This window comes from Delphinapterus leucas, chromosome 15 (assembly GCF_059928025.1).
Source record: "Delphinapterus leucas isolate spDelLeu-1000000601 "Yukka" chromosome 15, BTC_Dleu_Yukka2, whole genome shotgun sequence".
Classification (NCBI taxonomy): Eukaryota; Metazoa; Chordata; class Mammalia; order Artiodactyla; family Monodontidae; genus Delphinapterus; species Delphinapterus leucas.
In genome coordinates this window covers 24,260,208-24,279,435 of record NC_143143.1, presented here as the reverse complement: position 1 = coordinate 24,279,435, position 19,228 = coordinate 24,260,208, and the positions used below count along the sequence as shown (strand labels likewise).

Sequence of the window (19,228 nt, the reverse complement as noted above, 5' to 3'; positions counted from 1 at the left end):
GAGACAGTCCAGGTTTACACCTGTTAAGCTGGTGTAATAGTTATCAGTACTCCTTCTCACTTACAGAAGTTGCCAGACAATACATTCTATGCTTTACTTTCTTGCAGTAGCTCTGTAGGAGAATACAGACCCACCTGTTTACGTTGTATAAATGAGACAGGGAAAGCTCACAGAAGCTATGGAGGTCACTAGTCTAAGTGGTTGTTACCTGCTGACTTGCCAACCCCAGTAACTTGGGAACATGATTATATTTGGAGACACAGGGCCTTTAAAAAAGTCATTCAGTTAGAATGAGGCCTTTAGGGGGGCCCTAATCCAGTCTGACTGGTGTCCTTGTAAGACGAGGAAATTTGGGCACACAGAGACACATAGAGGTTCATGCACAGAGGAAAGAGACCACGTGAGGACACAGTGAGAAGGTGGCCGTCTGCAAGATGAGAAAAGAGGCCTCAGAAGAAAACAACCCTGCTGGCATCTTGATCTTGGACTTCTAGCTCCCAGAATTGTGAGAAGATAAGTTTCTCTTGTGTAAGCCACGTAGCCTGTGGTATTTTGTTACGGCAGCCTGAGCAGACTAAAACAGTGGTTATGCATGATTTGAATCCAGAGCTGACCCCAAACCTGCACTTTTTTCCCGTGAATGAACCTTCTTTGCCCCATGCCAGGCTGCAGTACAAGTGACCTTATCCATTTAGGTCTCTGGCCTGACATCCAAACTCAGCTTCCACTGGGTGGTCTCCAGTGAGCCAGTTTCTCCAGCAGGCAAGGGTGCTGAGTTTTTGATCTCATGAAGAGCTCATTGCATTTCCCAAGGCACCTGGTGTTTGACAGTGACCAGAATAAGGTCCAGTCTCTGGATGGTGGAAGCTTCCTCCTTCTATCGCCAAGCAGAGGGCTCCCGGGGAGAGCACCACCCAGCCTTCCGCAGTGTTGTCCTGGGTGTGTCTGTGCTGAGGCTGTACTATTGGGGCCCATTGTCTATATGCTGACTTGATGGGCCTCAGGGGGAAACTGGCTCAGAAGGCTTGAATCACAGGATTGTCTCACCTGTACACCGAAGTCATCACTCAACACGCAAGAGCATACGCTATCTTATAATATCATCAAAGCCAAGGAGGAGAACGCCCCTTCCATTGACTAAGGCTTACGCAGGTCTCAGCATAACCAGGAAAGCCAGAAATGTTTGATGCATGCCTGGAATGAAAATGAACAAATTCTTCCTCCTCTCTGCTTTCTTTATGAAAGTTTAATTGCTTGTTAAAATTAAGGCTTTGGCCCTGATGGGCTCGGAAGTTTTTGAGCCTGGCTTCCTGGTCTTACGGGCAAGACTCGAGGTGCAGACAAGTTTCAGTTCTGCAGGAGCTGTAATCAGGCCCTTGCCTCTTTTTTAAACAGCTTTGGGATGGAAGGGCACACAGGGTCCCTTTAATAAAACTCATTTTTGTCTCCCTCAGGGTACCTGCCAGGCATAGTGCTAGCTGCTGAGTTGGAACACGGTAAACATTTGTGGACGGGTTTGGCTAACTCTGCGTGGTTCCTGCCATGGCACAGTGACTGCATTTTGTTTTTAGTCACGACACATGTACTGATTTCGATCAACCATGTCCACTACCTTTTTAAAACGATACAGATACTAGAAAAGGATTCCAGTAGTTGTTAAGGTGGTACCTTTCATTTGCTGTATTCTTCCTTTAGATAGACATTATCTAGGTTGCAGGATTACATTGTCTAAGGTGGGACGATATTCTCAGATAAGAGCTAGTGTAAAATAGTGGAGCACAGGTTTCTTGAGTGTGGGGCGCTGGGATTGAATCCAGGCTTCAACACTATCTGTGTAGCCTTGGACAGGTTATTCAGTCTCTATGGTCATCAGTTTCCCCATCTCTATAATGGGAGTAATGGTGGTATCTACCATAAAGTTGTTACAGTGGTAAATGGAATGATGCATGTATAGAGGTTAAGCCAGTGCCTGGAACATGGTAAGAACTTAACAAATTGTTAGCCATTACTTAACAAGTAACTTGGTAAGTTAATAGCTACTACTAGTATTCATGACTGTTCTGAACTGTGGTCAAGTAATATGCCCATGGGATAAAGTTTAGAATAAACCAAAAGAATGAAAAATATCTTCATCTCAGGGCAAGGGCACTCTGAGTGATGATTTCCGTTAATGTGGCTGTAATGGCATCTAAATAATTTCAGAAGGACTGGTATATTTAGCAAAGAGGGCTGAAGGCTAACTCATAAGTAGTGCAAGATCCTGATGGTCGAGTAATTTCTTTGCTGGGTGTAATGTACATCTTGCATGGAGCCTGGCACGTAGTAGGTCCTCAATAAATGATAGCTATCAGTTTGGTTATTTCTGGTTCCTGGGATGTATTTGCAGACTTAGGGAGAGTATGCATCATTTCGTTTCCAAGGCTGGACTGTCTGTACAGTACGTTTTGGTTCTATCAAGGTCCATGTTTGGAGAGTGTATCTGCCACAATGGTGCAGTATGACAAATCAACCTGAAACTCAATGACTGGAAAGAACAAGCATATATTTTCTCCATGTGCGAAGGTTGGCTAGGGGTTGGCTGATCTAGGCTGGGCTTAGCTTCAAGCTGCAGATTGGATGGGGGTCTGCCCTGACTGTCTCTCATCCTCCTTGGACCAGCAGGCTACCTGGGGCACATTCTTCTTGTGCTGATGGCAAAAGCACAAGAGGTCATGCTCAATCACGCAGCCACATTTCAAGCTTCTCTTACGTCATAACTGCTAATGGGCAAACCCAAGTTCAAGGGATGAGGAAGCACGCTTGGCAAAGAAATGCAAAATCACAGGACCAGAGGGTGTGGATCTAGGGAGTGGTGAAAACGAGGGCCACTTATTCAACCTACTCAGTTCCCCAGTTGACTTCCTCCATGTAGTCATTGCAGTAGATGATATGAAAGGGCTTTCCTTGCTTAGGTGGTTCCCTGGTTCCCAGTCCCCACGTTAAGATTCTAGAAGCACTCCACTGTAGCATCCGAGCACGTTGCAAGTTCCCCTTTGGTCTCTGGGAGCCTTTCCTCTGACAGACAGGAGTTTACTGTAAACCAGAGTCCCAATTTAGACAGACAGGATGGATTAGGCAGACAGCATCAATGACCTGGTTCCACTTCGTTAGCCTTTCCAATTAAGGAGGATGTTACTGAAAGTGAGACCCCACAGAGGCACTGCCATACCTTGAATCCTCTGGACTGAGCCTCCGTAGGGAGAGTCTTATATTTCAAATGTGCACAGAGGAGGGGAACACAGTTTTCTTGGCAAGTGAATCCCAAGTGTCAATGACATGGCCATTTGTGAGTTACTTTGTCTTCTTCTTGGCTAGGTAATTAACATGCTAAATAGATAGCATTTTTGCTTTTGTTTTTCAGAAGCTTTTTAATGAATATTAGTCCCCTGACCCTGAGCCCAGAGGGTCTTCCTTTCTGTTGGAACACCAAATAAAGAGTTGGTGCGACACTGTATCCAAGGATCAGGCTCTGGGTTTTGTCAACACAGTTGTCAGAGGTTCCCTGTGGTTTCCCAGGAAGGTTTTTTCCAGTGGAGTTGTTCATAGGGGTTCAGGATGGCATTCTCCCCTCTCCACCCCACCCCATCCAGTGGGATTCTGAGCAGTGAAGAGTAATCCCCAAACAATAGCCAAATGGACTGTGAAGCACAGCTTAATTAATCTGGGCACGCACCCAACACCCTGTGCAATGCTTTGCAAAGACCTGGCTTTAAAAATGAGGCTAATGTCTGAGTCTGAGAAGCAGCTTGTTCTCTTCTAGTCAAAATCTGGATGGTAGGATCTGAATAAAGAGAGGGACAGGGCTTCCCTGGTGGTGCAGTGGTTGAGAGTCCGCCTGCCGGTGCAGGGAACACGGGTTCGTGCCCCGCTCCGGGAAGATCCCACATGCCGCGGAGCGGCTGCGCCCGTGAGCCATGGCCGCTGAGCCTGCGCATCCGGAGCCTGTGCTCCGCAACGGGAGAGGCCACAACAGTAAGAGGCCCACGTACCGAAAAAAAAAAAAAAAAAAGAGGGACAGACAGACACACGGAGACTGAGCTGAAGCACAGACTTGCCTGCTGTCACTCACTGAACAGCACGGTGGGATCTGACCCACACTGCCCGGCACAGACCAGGATGATGGCCTTGCCTCCTGGCAACTAGCATGGGCCCTGCCCAGCATGCTTGCCTGACACAGGGAAACTGGGAGTACAGGGTCCACTCTCCCTGCATATGAGTGATACAGGAGCTGGCTGGGGGGCTTCGTGAGGGATGCTAAAATAATGAACCTCACTTGAAAAAAAGTGGTTCAGTGAAGGTTCTCCCCCATCATAGTTGCCACTGCTTTCCCCTTGAGAAGGAGCTAGTAAGGGTTTGAAGACAGAGGCCTGCAGTATTTCTCTTAAGACTTCTCCAAGTTCCTTTATGGGCCAAGGCTGCAACATGGGAGAGAAAATGCCCCTCAGTCTCTTCCTGAGTACGAGGAATATTCAGTGCCTGGGTGGAATGTGAAAAGTAGAGTGAGACGTTCTCTTGGCAACAGTCTTTGAGCTGCACCATTGGAGAAGTGCTGGGAATTAGCACAGGAATCGGGAGAGAGGATTCCCTCGTCTTGAAGGAAAAGTCAGTACAGACCAGAACGCAAAATGATCCTGGGGTCAGGACTCCACGCTCATCACAATTAGGTACCAAAGAGAAGCGAGCAAGAAATGCGTGACAGTTCACCTGGGGTAGGGGTTTAAGATGTTCCGCTTTCTCTACACTTCCTTTTTTTAAAGTTGTGGAAAGAACACTTCACATGAAATCTACCCTCTGGGCAAAATTTTCAGCGTACAATATAGTCTGTTAACTCTAGGCTCTGTGTTGAACGGCAGCTCTCTGGAGCTTATTCATCTAGTGTGAACAAAATTTTGTACCCGATAAATAGCACCTCCCCATTTCCCTCTCCCTCCAGCCCCTGCCAACCACCCTTCTACTCTCTGCTTGTATGAGAGTTTATTTTAGGTTCCTCATATAAGTGGAATCATGAAATCTGTACTCTCATGTTCATGGCAGCCAAATTCGTAATAGCCAAAACATGGAAAGAACCTATATGTCCATTGACAAGTGAATGGATAAAGAAAATACATAGTATGTATATACACAGAGGAATTTTTTTTTTTTTCCTGTGCTACTTGGGCCTCTCACTGTTGTGGCCTCTCCCGCTGGGGAGAACAGGCTCCAGATGCGCAGGCTCAGCGGCCATGGCTCACGGGCCCAGCCGCTCCGCGGCATGTGGGATCTTCCTGGACCGGGGCACGAACCCGTGTCCCCTGCATCGGCAGGTGGACTCTCAACCAGTGCGCCACCAGGGAAGCCCTGCACAGAGGAATATTATTCAGCCTTCAAACAAGAAGGAAGTCCTGCCGTTTGTGACAACATGGATGAACCTTGAGGACACCATGCTACGTAAAATAAGCCGTTCACAGAGAAACAAATAGGGTGTGATTCCTACATCTCCTTCTTGTTCACAGCAGAGGCCAGTGAGCTGGGGCTAATTTGCACGGCTTCCTTGAAGCCTGTGTTGGAAAATCTGCTCGGATAAAGCAAAGCTTCCAATTGAGTTCGCACTGAGGGGCCGTAAAATCACGCCCATTCTCTGTAAGAGGCAGCTTGAGGTTACTTTCCCAGAATCAGGAATCCAAGATGATGAAGCTCAGAGCTGACATAGTCCAGACAAAAATAGCCTTTATGTGCCGAGCTTCCTGTTTTCTTTGGAATCCACTTGCTGAAAACCATTACCTCCTCCCCAGCTGCCCCTTCCTCCTCCGTACCCACCCTGCCCCCCACCCAAGAGTTCACGTTTAATGACCCGAGACATTACCACCAAGCATTTCCAGTCAATTGGCTTTTGTAGCCAGTGAATGAATGGGACTTTCTCTGGCCTTCTCTCGCCTGAAAGGAGTCTTCCCCAGCCCATTGGAATGTGCCACACAGACCAGGAATTAAGCTCTTCTTTTCCTCTCAGTCCTTCCCTCATTCTTTCCAAGATCAGACACGAAGTGGTGGCCTTGCCCCTAATGGGGATTTTATATTCTTTCAGGTTTATTTCTAATCCTCTTACGGACCCATCTTCTCCTTCACATCAATGATTTGAACACGCTTTGAGATGCTCGGCGAGGGGCCTTTGTTTCTTATTTCTTTATGCTGACACTTCATGGCTGTGCACGATCTCCACGCGGGTGTCCCTGTATCCCCCTAATGAAAGATTACAGCCTCCTTCGTCCTGTGGGTGTGGGAGGAGGTGTGGTGGGGGGAGATTGGGCCGGGCTGTCCTCCTGTCACGTGGAATGGGGGCGACAGAGGGGGGCCAGCTTCCCTGCGGGGTTGCTTGATGGCCGGGGCAGTAGGTTACACTTCTCCCACCGCTCACGTGTGTTTTCTCCTCTTTTCCCACAGGCCGCACAACCAAGCCCTGTGATCACCCTGGAGGCCCAGGTGAGTACCTTCCCGTGGTGTTTGTCACTTTCTCTGCACTGATGTCCCCGGACCAGCTCTCCAGGGAGCGTTCCTGCATCCTCTTGGCTCCAGGACTCAGGAAGGCTGGACGGACACATAAGGCCATCCTCCTGCCCGGTTGGGATATGTGCGTGCACCCACATGTGTACACACACCAGCTGATTGTTCATGAGTGTGTGTGCACGCATGCATGTACCCAGGTTCTGAAAGCACCGTGGGAAGAACCAGACCTGTTTCTTTTGAGTTTTCTTCTGCCCTTTGCTTCCGCCCAGCAGTCGCGAGGAGGTGAATGCAGGGGGAGAGGGAAGGCAGAGAGGAGGCATGCAGTGGGGGATGGCTGCCCTTTCATGCCTTGGGTTTGGAGCACTTTCTCCCCGGGCAGTTAGTTGTGTGCTTGTGTCTGCTTGCGCGATGGGCCATTCTGAGGAATGTGAATCACGGTGGCATTTCTGTGCGGGGGGGCAGGTGACCAGTGGGCCTTGTAAGGAGGGAATGGCCCTTACTGTCTACTTTCTGCTTTCCGGGGAGCTAGGACAGCGGGGCAGCTGTGAGTCCAGCAGACCCAGGTAGAGCCCCAGAGCTGTGTCTTCTGGACCTGAGGGTCACTGAACCGCTCAGCCTCTGTCTCCCCATCTGGAATATTATTACCGCAGGGATAGCGCCTGCTCTGCAGGGCTGTGGTGAGGAGGAAAGGACAGGGTGTCTGTGAAGTCATCAGTACGTGCTAAGTGCTCGTGAGTGTTAGCTTTTTTTTTTTTAACATCTTCATGGGAGTATAATTGCTTTACAGTGGTGTGTTAGTTTCTGCTGTGTAACAAGAATGTTAGCTTTTAAAACCAGTGCAACAGTGCTTTTCTGACGGGGCTTGAAGGGGGTGTATCTTTGGATGGATGGTTTCCTTAGCTCTGGTCAGACAGTAAACAGAGAAGCCAGGGTGGATGCCACCAGCGCCCCACAGCTAACTGCGTGTCAGACAGGCGAACGTAGCTGAGCTTCTCAAGGCTTCTCGGTGACTCCTGCACATCCTGGGACCAGCTGCGCCCTACTCTTCACCCTCATCGCGGGCATCTCTGCCCTACCCCTCCTTCCTTCATCAGAAAGGCCGGACGTTGGGAGGACAGTGGATTCTCAGGGTTTCTTTGGGCTCTTGTGGCCTCTCACTACCCACCCCCGCTCTCCCCACACACACTTATGTCGGCTTCAGGGATGACCAGACAACAAAGCTGGCAGGAAGGAGCAGTGGGGGGGACTTGGAGGGGATAAACGCCCAGTTTTTAGCCTCTGTTTGGCCATCCTCTGGTCTGGTTTTTGGCAGACTTCGGCCAGTCACCTGTCACCTCGGCCATGTTTGGCAAATGTGAATTGTACCTGTGCCAAGTCACCTAGAAACACATTCTCCCTGAAATGAACATATTTTACTTTCAGAAGTAGACTTACCCTAAGGTAATGATTCCCGATCAGGGGTATCTTTGAGCCCCAGAGGACTTGTGGCAATGTCTGAAGACATTTTTGGTTATCTCACCTTGGCGGGCTGGGAGGGAGGGGGGTTTACTACTGGCATCTAATAGGTAGAGACCAGAGAGGCTGCTGAATATCCTACAAGGCACAGGATCCCCCACAGGAAGAATTACCATGCCTGAGATGGCAGTAGGGCCGGGGTTGAGAAATGCTATCTCTAAGAATAATATTGGTGAAATCACAAGTTCAATGTGCCAGTTACATTGTGTTGCAAAACATTAAATGTTAAATTAATACAGTTGAAAAGCTCCTTTGGGTGCCCTCTAAAATCACTGCAACGTCCTCTCAGAAGTATGTGTGCCATACTTTGGGAAACGTGTCTCTCCCCACGTATTTTGAGAGAACATCCAGGGCGGGTTTTTGAAATGCTGGCCCTTCTCTTCTTTATCAATCTTTCCCCAGAAGGAAAAGTTACTAGACTCGGGGAGACCCCTGGGCACATAGTCTGCACCCAGAATTCTGGAAGCCAAATCTGAGGTGGAGTGGCTGCAGCCTGGATGGTTCTGTCCTTTGCCCTGCTGTATCTTTCACCCCACCAGCCCTTCAGAAGCTCCATGGGAAAGAACAGTCACATGCCTTGGCTCTGGGCTGTGACAGCTCACCCCTACCTACACAGTGACCTCTCCCCGAGTCACATCCATCGGCCTGAGAGACCTGAGCCCTGGTCCGCACGCAGCCAGCTGTGGCACGTGGCCGGCTTTCTGGAGCTCGGTCTTTGGGGAGCCGTAGGATGCTGTTGTCTTTCCCCAAGTTCTGGTTTCCCACGTTAAAGGGACGTTAGAACCCAACCAAAGTGCAGATGTTTTTTGTTTTTTTGTAACTGTTGGCACAAGCCCGTGGCCCGATCTGACTTTGTGCTGGGCCTCAGCCCATCATGGGACTCAGGATGAGATCCTCTTTACCTGCCTGCAGGCAGGTCAGATGAGAGGGAAAGGTTCTCTGGCAGGACATGGCACCCCAAATATTACCCATATAGCACAAGCAAGGTGGCAGATGTGGCCGAGCTTGGAAGAGCCAGCCATGCAGAGGTGAGTGGTAGATGTACTCTGAGCCCTGGGTCAGTTCCCACTTCCTCCCCCTGTGCCCTTTGCTCCCAAGAAAGCCATCACCTGCTCCATCCTGGAGCACAAGTGCCACAGGTGGGCCTGAATTTGAGATTTCACTGTGAGCCATGTCCGTACATCATGCTTCAGTGGCGTGCTTGTCCAGGGCCCAGTCTGCATAGGGACATTGGGCCAGCCAGGGACCCTTCCCTCCACGCATTTCCTCTCTCCCTAGTACTCCCTGCATCAGCCCCCGCCCAGTGCTTAGTGCATCTGTCCCGGGGCAGCTGTTCTGAGCTGGGGGCGGGGGGGTGTTGGATTGCTTGGCTGCTGAGGCCTCCTCTAATGCTCTGCCACTGGCACAGCAAAGCCTCGCACCTGTCGGCATCAGCAGGACTGTCTCTGCTTAACGGCCAGATTAATAGGATGAGGGAGTCGAGTAAGGTTTAAATCCCTGGTGTCAGCTTTCCCTCAGCAGGTTGCCCCTGGGCGGTACCGAGGACTCCCTGACTTGCAGTGGTGAATACTTTTCTAGTCTCCAGATGGTGGTTACCCGGGAACCAAGTGACCTAGAGATGAAAAAAAAAAGTGTCTGAAAGGAATTTGAATTTGGTTAGCGGCATCGTCAATGATCCCCACTCTTACTGATATTTACCACTTGCCAAGAACTGGCTTCTCCCACTGAATCCTCAAATGCCGTTATTGCATAGGTCTTTTCATGATACCCAACTTCCAGATGAGGACCCTAAGGGTCAGAGAGGTTAAGTAACTTACCCAAGGTCACACAGGACCTAACATTGGTGAGTGTCAGACTTGGGGCCATATGACATCAGAATCTACCTTCTCAACCTCTCTCCTATTTTTCCAGAAAAAAAAAAGTTGCCTAGAAAGATTTGCTGATGCTCAGAAAAGCTGGAGGGACGAGCCTGACGTATGCACCCCAAGCTCAATATAGATAAATAGATAGACGGATGGATAGTGCTTTGTACAAGTATCCGCAGATGTACTTAGATAAGTAGGTAGAGGGATGATAGATAGATGATAGGTGGTGGATATATAAATAAATAGATAATAATGCTTTACATGGTGAGTGATTCTTTGACCGATGGTTTTGCCACAAGGCTGGTAGGTAAAAGGGTTTAAGCAATGGACCCAATAGAAAATTTATTTTTAAAACAACACAAATGAAACATCTCCCCGTGCATCAGTAGTGTTTTGGTAAATATGAATGCTCATTATTTGATTCTCTCTTTCTCATTGATCCCCACGATGGTTTATCATTTCTGAATTCGCTCCAATTGGCAAGGCCTCTCGTTATTCAATTTTAGCTTCTGTCTCCCTTCCTGCCACCCCTTCCCCCAACATCTTCACTGTCAATTACTTCATGGCCTCTGCGCCAACAGTGAGATCCCCTGGGAGGTGTAATAAAGGAACTCTCAGGACCTGAAGATCAGGGGCATCAGGAGGGAAAACTCCTGACTGCTCAGCTTTCAGCAACCAACCAGGTACTTGAATTTCTTTGATCAACCAGCTGGGGGTATAAGGGGAGGGAGTTACATTCACATTATTTAATGATGATGCTGGGGTCATTGAAGATTGTGAACAAAACTCACGAAGAAAACGAGTAGTGGGTGGAAGGAAATCAGTCCGTGAGAAATTCATCCATTCATCCAGTTGGTTATTTAATAAATAGTTTGGGGTCCAGGAAGAGGCCAGGCCTTGATGCTAAATGTACAGCAGTGAACAAGACAGAAGGTACCTTGCCCATGGAGCCCCCATTCTGTTTGGTGGAGTCAGACAGTGAATTTAAGAGCAAATAGATAATGCCCATGGTTTCAGGGAGTAATGAGTGAACGAAAACAAGACCAGCGTGTCTGTAAGTGGGCGTGACCGGGCGCCACAAGGGGGAGAGTGTTCAGGGAAGTCTCTCTCTGGAGGTGAGTTTTAAGCTCAGGAGGTGACATCTGAGCTGAGAGCTTACAGTAGAAAGAGTTAACCAGGCAAAGAGATGGCAGTAATTGTGTTCTGAGAGTTTTGCATATTATATCTGGGTTCCTGTAAAAATAATGCCAGTTCTCCTTAGAATCAATTAAAAGTTTTAGCTCCTTGGAGCTCCTTCAGTGCCTTGGTGTCATTAGAACGTCAGGATGAATAAGGGATTACCTTATCAGACAAGGGTGAAGGGCAAGGACTGAGGGGGTGGGACAGAGGAAAAGGGGCTTAAATTTGGGGCCATCCAGTCAAACTAACACCCGCGGCGAGCATTTTGACAGGGAACTTCTGACCTGAGCAATGTTGTGCTGTGATAATGGGGCTTATGTGAGAAATCAGCTAGTGCTCATCATTAGTTAATTAGCTGGCTCCCTTTCAGCTGAACTGAAGCCTGAGTCTAAACCAGTGGTTCTCAACTTGGGGTAAATCTACTACCTTCACACCTGGGGACATTTGGTGACGTCTGGAGACATTTTTGATTGTTACAGCTTGGGGGCTGGGGAGTGCTACTGGCATCTAGTGGGTAGAGGCTAGGGATGCTGCTAAACACCCTACCATGCATGCAAGAAAGAATTATCTGGCCCCAGATGTCAATAGTGCCAAGGTTAAGAAGTGGTGTTGTAACCTCATGTGCTACGTGGACAGCTTATTTTACAAAGACAGTCCCAGCCACATAATTGTGAGCGTGTAGAAGGGCGAAACTTGTTCCTTCCCACCTCCGCCTCCAGGCTCTTGGCCGTGACACCTCCATCCCCCAGAGCCTCTAGGTCTGAGTTGCCAGGGAGTGACTGCACACAGGGTCATGATTCATGATGTGTATGAGCATGTGCACAGTGTGTGGAAAAGGGAAAAAACCTCTTAGAGCTAGTTTTCTGAGAGATGCTAGGGCCCAACGGCATTTGGAGAAAAATGCAGCATTTAAATAAAAAAAATTAAAAAGCCCATCTACGTGGCTGAGTTCAGAGAGGGTTGGGCTAAGGTTTCTGGACCAACAGAGTAGGACTTGTGAAAACCTCAGCTTCAAGGCCCAGTTCCTCTTTCAGAGGCAGACCACAGCCTCTTCTGTGCAAACTTCTTTCTCCTGAAGCTCTTCCCCCACTCCCGGGATTAAAGCAATTGCTGTCTCCTCGCCTCGCCTCCAGCTCTGGGCTTCGATTAACCTTTTCCTCCGTGGAGAGCGGTTTGGGGAGTGATCAGAGAGCTTCTGAATGGCTCTTACCTGAGTCTCCAGCCCATTAATTCTCATGGTGCCCGGCATCTGTTGAGAGGACGTTGAGACCAAATTGCTTCTCAGCCCATCTGCTTTCCTCTCGCCAGCCTCTTTGGGGGAGCAGAACCTCTCCAGAGCAGACAAGGCTGATTTGGGGACAAGGCAAATCCCTCCACCACAGTCTTTTCCTCTGGCTCTGATTTGCTGGGTCTTTAATTAGACCTGGTGGGAGAGGTGGGGCAGGGAGGTGACCAGCTGGACGACTGCCCGGGCCAGGACTTGGCTTGCCAGGCAAGGAGGCTGGACCTGGCGGTAGAAACGTTCTCAGGGAGGATTTGCGTTCCTATGGCCATGGTGCCTCTCTAGTCTGTATGACTCAGGGCAAACGAAGTGATGCAACGTTCCATAAATAGCTGGCAAGTTCCCCAAAGTGTAGCCACATGCGCCGTTTCGAAAAATAGATCGTGTTGAGGTCATTATTCCTCTATTCTCCATGGGAGATGGCTTCTCCCAAGACATTGAAGGTTTGAGTTTAGCTGTTGACTGAGAACACTTCAAACTATTGCTCTTGTCAGTAATGACCAACATACATTGACTATAAGTTTACTATGAGCCGAGAACTGTATGTGTATTTGTAAATTTAGTACATTTAGCCAATATCCACTAAGCACTGGTAACATGGGCTGGGCGCTCTTCTAAGTAAGCTCTCAGATTTCACAGCTGCCCTCGATGGGAGGTATTAAATCCTCCCTGTTTTACAGATGAGAAACTGAGGCATAACAAGACTAAGTTGCTTGTCCAACAGCTAACAAGTGGAGCAGCTGGGATTTGGACCTGGCAGTCTAGCAGGTACAGATCTTAGCCCCATTTTACAGACAAGCCGACTGAGGCCCAGAGAGACCGAGTTTCCTATAAAAGTTATACAGTCAGGGCTTCCCTGGTGGCACAGTGGTTGAGAGTCCGCCAGCCGATGCAGGGGACACGGGTTCATGCCCCGGTCCGGGAGGATCCCACGTGCTGCGGAGCGGCTGGGCCCGTGAACCATGGCCGCTGAGCCTGCGCATCCGGAGCCTGTGCTCCGCAACGGGAGAGGCCACAGCAGTGAGAGGCCCACGTACCGAAAAAAAAAAAAAAAAAAAAAAAAAGGTTATACAGTCAGTAAGTGGTTGAGGCTGGATTAGAGCCAGGTTACAAATGAAGCACTGTCTCCTTCACTGCTATGTTGCTAAGACATAGATTAAATATAGACAGAGAATAGATACAGATGATAGATAGGTATAAGAGGTAGAGATGTAGACGTAGTTATAGATCTGTAACTTAATTACATAATGTGTACGTGATGTACAGTGTATACAGTCAGCCCTCTGAATTCCCCATCCACAGATTCAACCAACCATGGATCAAAAATATCTGGAAAAAAATTCCAGAAAGTTCTAAAAAGCAAAACTCGAATTTGCCATTTGCTGGCAACTATTCATGTAGCATTTACATTGTATGAGGTGTTATAAGTGATCTAAAGATGATTTAAGGTGTACAGGAGGATGTGTGTAGGTTATATGCAAATACTATGCCGTTTTATATAAGGGACTTGAGCATCTATGGATTTTGGTCTCTATGGGGGTCCTGGTACCAATCCGCCCGGAAATACTGAGAGACGACTGTATACACATAATACCTATATACATTATGATATCCATTATACATTAGATGTCATATATTATACACTATACATTAGAAAATATAATTCTATATCTGTCAATATATCTAATTTATATCTCTATATCTGAACCTATATCTGTCTAATCTATATCTAATGTATATATGTATTATAGTGCATATATTATTATAATGCATATGTGTAATGTATACAAATAGCATATATATGCTATATATAGATTAGAAAGATATAGAGATTAGGAATAGAGAGATAGATTAGATATAGAACATATACAGATATGATGTAGCAATAAATGTAGATATAGACGTAGATAAGATTTAGATATAGATATAGCTGCAGATGTATGTATAGTTACAGATATAAGAAGAGATAGAGACAGAGGTAGAGATCACTCCCTTGGCCATCCCCAGCAGACGGGTTTGGAATTATCTGTCCGTACGGAGTGAATTCTAGGTGCGGAGCCGAGGTTCCATGCAGCGGGAGGGTCCCCCCTGCAGAGAGCAAGCAGAGTGGTCTCACAGTGAGGAGGAGACACTCACGTTTCCCTTCCAGCAGATGCACCTTCTTGAAGAGCACCCGCCCACACAACTTCCAGCACTGAGGGGAAGCCCACAGTGCCACCAGCTGAGCAACATGGCAGTGCCGCCAGATTTGCATCAAATTACAAGCTGGAGTCTCGGTGAGCAGGCGTTGCTCCTGTCTGGCATCCGTAGCACGTGGACCAGGATCTTTGAGGCTTAGTGTGTCTGCTCCGTGAGGTTTTCGGGCAGGGCGGTGTGAACCCGGGAGCTTAAAAAGAGAAGAATGTTCAGGCTGGGTTTGAAGGTTCTAGCTGTCGAGATAATTCAGTCAAGAAAATCGCTTTCACATAAAATAGCACGACAGAGGTCCAGGTGGAGGAGGGACATCAAAGTCAATACCCAGAGCCCAGACCTGGAGGATTTAGGAACCAGAGAGGATCTGGGTGCTGCTTCTGCAACATCGCCTGCATGTTTGCTCCACACCGGGGACTTTGCTAAGTGCTTTTTTTGTTTGTTTTTGCGGTACGCGGGCCTCTCACTGTTGTGGCCTCTCCCGTTGCGGAGCACAGGCTCCAGACGCGCAGGCTCAGCGGCCATGGCTCACGGGCCCAGCCACTCCGCGGCATGTGGGATCTTCCCGGACCGGGGCACGAACCCGTGTCCCCTGCATCGGCAGACGGACTCTCAACCACTGTGCCACCAGGGAAGCCCTGCTAAGTGCTTTTTATGTATCATCTCATCTAATCGTGATGGCAGCACCTGGGGAAGGGGCTCGCGTTCCCCTCCTTTGCAGGTGAAGGCATGGAGACATTGACAGGTTAAGTACTTGGTTCAAGGCCACAGCCCTCCTGAATGGCGGAGGGAGGACCGAAGCCAGACCTCTGTCTCCTGCAGCGTTTGCTATGCCCCCTGCCCCTCAGGGCTCACCTTTGTGCTTTATATGTGGAAAAACCCAGAGTGGCTCCACAGCTTTCATGGTCACCCAGCACGTTAGTGGCAGACCCGGATTCAGGTGACACTTCACCATTGCCAGTCAGATAAGCCACACGTGGTTCCTGGCCAGGGGAAGTTCAGGCTCCGTGTGGAGGGACAACAGCCCCACGTCTCCCTCACACACCCTCTTGCTGATGCCACCTCGGATGTTAGGTCTCAGCTGAGATGAAGCGTGTTGGCTGTATTCTGTCCCCACCCTCCTCAGATCCACTCTCCACCCATCCTCCCTTCCCTCGGCCCCCAGAGGCTGACCTCGATGGATTTCATCAGCATGCACTTCTCATTGCTTCGGTCCAGGGGAGGCGCTGGCAGGAGATGGGAGGAGGTGGGGACAATGGGATGGGGTCATTTTCTGTGGGTCGGCTGAGTCGCCTGGGAGGGCCACAGCTCCTGTAGGGCTGCCCTGTCCCACAGCTACAACTGCTCTCTCCAGGACCTGATCACTCAGATCAGGTGGTGACAGCTCCCCGCTGTGGCCGGAGCTGCTTTGTCGGTCCCCCTTAGAAAGTGTCTCTTGGTAAAGTGCCCTCAGCTTCCCCTAGGAGAGTGGCCTCTGTTTCCTCGGGGCCTAGACACGGAGCCTCCAGCCCCTTCTTCCCATAGCACTGCCAGTGGGTTTTCCCAGGGTGAATCACTGTCGTTTCCTGTTGTGATAAAGTGGGGGGTCTTCAAACCAAGGGATGGTCCCAGAAGGGATGGGAGGGAGCAGTGATTCTTTTGAAACTGAATGCCCAGTTGTGGGTATCTGAGCATTTTTCTGGGCAGAGGATCAGAGCTGTCATTCTATTTGTGACAACCTCCCCCCAAAACCAAATCGAGAAGCAAACATTCTCAATACCACTGTGCTAAGTAAAGCACGAGAGGACCCACATGCGTGAGAAAGATGCCCCAGGCAGGGGCCAGTTTGCTCTGAGTCTTGTCACTCACACCCTTCTGTCTGTCTTGGCTCTGAGGCAGTGAAGGACTCCTTCACCCGGGAGGGACCAAGGTCTAGGCTGACAAGGCGGGGAGGGCAGGACTTCAGCTCCTCCCTGTAACCCCAGAGCAGACAGGCAGACAGAGAAAACAGACTATTTCTGCCAGCAGGGAAGGCCTTTGCAAACTCTCCTTTTCTCATTCTCCGTCACACCTCCAGGAAATATAACTGTCTTAGCATTTGAAACTGATTTCTCAAAAGTGCCACCACCTCGCCTCTGCCTCTGAGAGGCCCTGGGAGGGCCAGCACGTGGCCATTTCTCCAGTCCAAGTGGTTCTGGCTGGGGAACTGGGCTGTCCTCTCCCAGCAGGTTGAAGGGGTGGGGTCCCAGCTCCAACCTCAGTGCAACCCTCCCTGCTGGGTTCAAGTGCCTTTCTGAAAAGGAACATCTTATTAATAATAATAACCCCTTCTGATTTTCTTCTGGGAACTACAGCACTTATTTTTCCACTGAAAGGAAGGGGACTGGATGGAAAACTCAAGTTAGCTGTGGTACCAGATGGGTGGGGCTGAGGACAGTGGGACAGTTTTATTGTCTTGAGAAGGAAGAGCCCAGCCAGCTCAATGCTAGAAGAAAGAAACTCCAGCTATACGAGGGGCCTAAAGTGACTTCTTTGCCACACGCTCCCTGCCCCAATTATAACCGGCACCGGTTATGGGGTGGCAGGAGGTAACTTTCTCATGACATCATCCTAGACCCAGAGTCGTACACAGGCCTCCTGGTGGCATCTCCAACTGGCCCACGGGGTTTTGGGGGGCAGGGAGGGGGTTTGAAAGATTTTTGAAAAATTGGAAGGTAAAACTACATTGAGCCTTTAGATGTCAGCTAGTGGCAAGGACCAGCTGCCCACTTTGGATGGAGCCCAGTGTCCTGGGTTCGAATCCTGACCTCTTCACTTACTGAATGCATCACCTTTGAGAAGGTATTCAGCTTCCTGAGACTCAGTTTCCCCGCTGGTTAAAGCAACCACGTCACCTACCTCCTTGGACTTTTAGAGGCTGGGGTGATGATGCCCACTTGTCACTTATAAACACTAACCCCACCCCGCTTTCTCTCTTGTGTCAGGAGCAGACCCCAGAAGCAAGGGCTCTTCAGTCTTCTTCCATTGTCTCCCCGTGCAGGAATTTGCTTTGTCCTTTTTCTGGAACATTCTTCCTTCTCTATTCGGATGGCTGCTTCCCTCTTTGCAGAGAGGGAAGTAGCATTAGTTAAATTACCGGGATGTCTTTGGCAGCTCAGCCAGGTGCTTGCGTCCTGTGAGTGGGCTGGGACATTTGCTTTCACGCGGGACAGGGTAGGCTGTGTTGTCACCACATAAGCAAAGCTCAGGTCTGCCTGGACTCCGAGTAGTCAGCAGAGTGGCAGAGACAGGCACAGTTCTTCTAATGAAAAAGCATCTTCTGGAGGGGAGGGGAAGGGAGGGGAGGGGAGGGGAGATGAGGCTCTCCCACTAGCCCGGCCAGTGGAACTGCCCCTGGTTAAGAGCCCCACACAGCTTCCTCAGACGGCCAGACGTCGAGCATCTCAGTAGCCTCCAGGCCGAGTGTGGGCCGGGTCTCATCAATTCTTCTGCCTCCCGTCTGCCCATTACTTCAGGGTCTCCCTTCCCCAGGGCAGCCTTGTCGTTCACCCTGCTCATCCACCAAGCTTGCTCAGCCGAGGCACTCCTGCCATTTTGGACTTCACTGTGGGTGCTGTTCTGTGCAGTGTACCTGGGCTCTACCCGTTACGTGCCAGTGATGCCCCCTCCCCAGTTTCAACAACCCAAAACATCTCCAGACACAGCCAGATGTCCCCTAGGGGCAAAGTTGACCCCAACTGAGAACCACTGGCCTGAGTGTGGTTTGCAGGGACCATGTCATGAAACGGTGTTGGGGAGGGTTAGGTGAAGTCCACGGGGTGGATACCTCCTATAAATGTCATTGGATTTGACGTCTTTGCTCTCAAGTGACTTTATATGGGTGCGGCGAGAGGGAGAGTTTAAACAAACCGGCACATGCCAAGCCTTTCATTGCTGGCGAGATGAGATACAAAGGAAAACTCAAATGTTCCAGCAAACTCTGAGGCACAGAAAGGTGAAGGGCCCGGTGTGCTCCTGGGGGCTGGAGACCCTAACCCCAGCTCTGAACACTGGCCGAGTTGCTTTTAGGCTGGGTGCCTGGTGGAGTGAGGGCCAAGTTCCAGGCAGGGCTCCTGAAGCCTGCAAGCGTGGGGTTGGCAGATTTGCTGTGGTTTGGCGCTCTCAGGAGGGCGTGGGTTTGCCTGACACCCGGAAATAGTCTGTGGCTTTGGGACTGACTCTGTAACGTGTTCAGACCGGCTGGTTTTACTCCCCAGTTGCTAACTCTAACTGTACCGCATTCATACAAGCTGCTCTTTACTCCCTGGACTCCGTGAAAGGGTCCTATGTGCAGAGCATCAGCTTAGAACAACCAGGCTGCTGTGTGCCGCGCCGGAGGTTACTTGTTTACGTGTTAGTTTGACCTTGAGCGTTTCTCCACCCTGTTCTCTATGGCTAGAAACATGTTTGTTTTTAATTTTTATTCATTTATTTATTTTTAGGTTTTCCTTTTGGGACTTAAGATCTTTTTCTGGATTTGTTTTTCGTCGTTGCTATGGTCAGTAGTATATTGTATTCTCCGGTTAATATTTTATTATTGATTAGTTTATTCATTGAATATTTATTGAGTGCCTACTCTGTGCCAGACACTGTTTTAGGGGCTGGAGATACAGCAGCAAACAAGACAGGAGTCCCTGCTCTCACGCGCCCTCATTTTAGA

General features: G+C 49.4%; 1 protein-coding gene across 3 annotated transcripts in view; it reads left to right on the top strand.

Moving 5' to 3' along the window:
- XYLT1 (xylosyltransferase 1) overlaps window positions 1-19,228 on the top strand; it is a 302,171-nt gene that overhangs the window by 80,568 nt on the left and 202,375 nt on the right. For 2 of the 3 annotated variants that reach the window (XM_089896097.1, XM_022552190.3), the window contains exon 2: window positions 6,457-6,495. The exons of the other annotated variant lie outside the window; for it this stretch is intronic. In XM_089896097.1, the coding sequence (XP_089752223.1) occupies window positions 6,457-6,495 (39 nt within the window). The remainder of the gene's footprint in view (window positions 1-6,456; window positions 6,496-19,228) is intronic. 3 annotated transcript variants of the gene reach the window in all.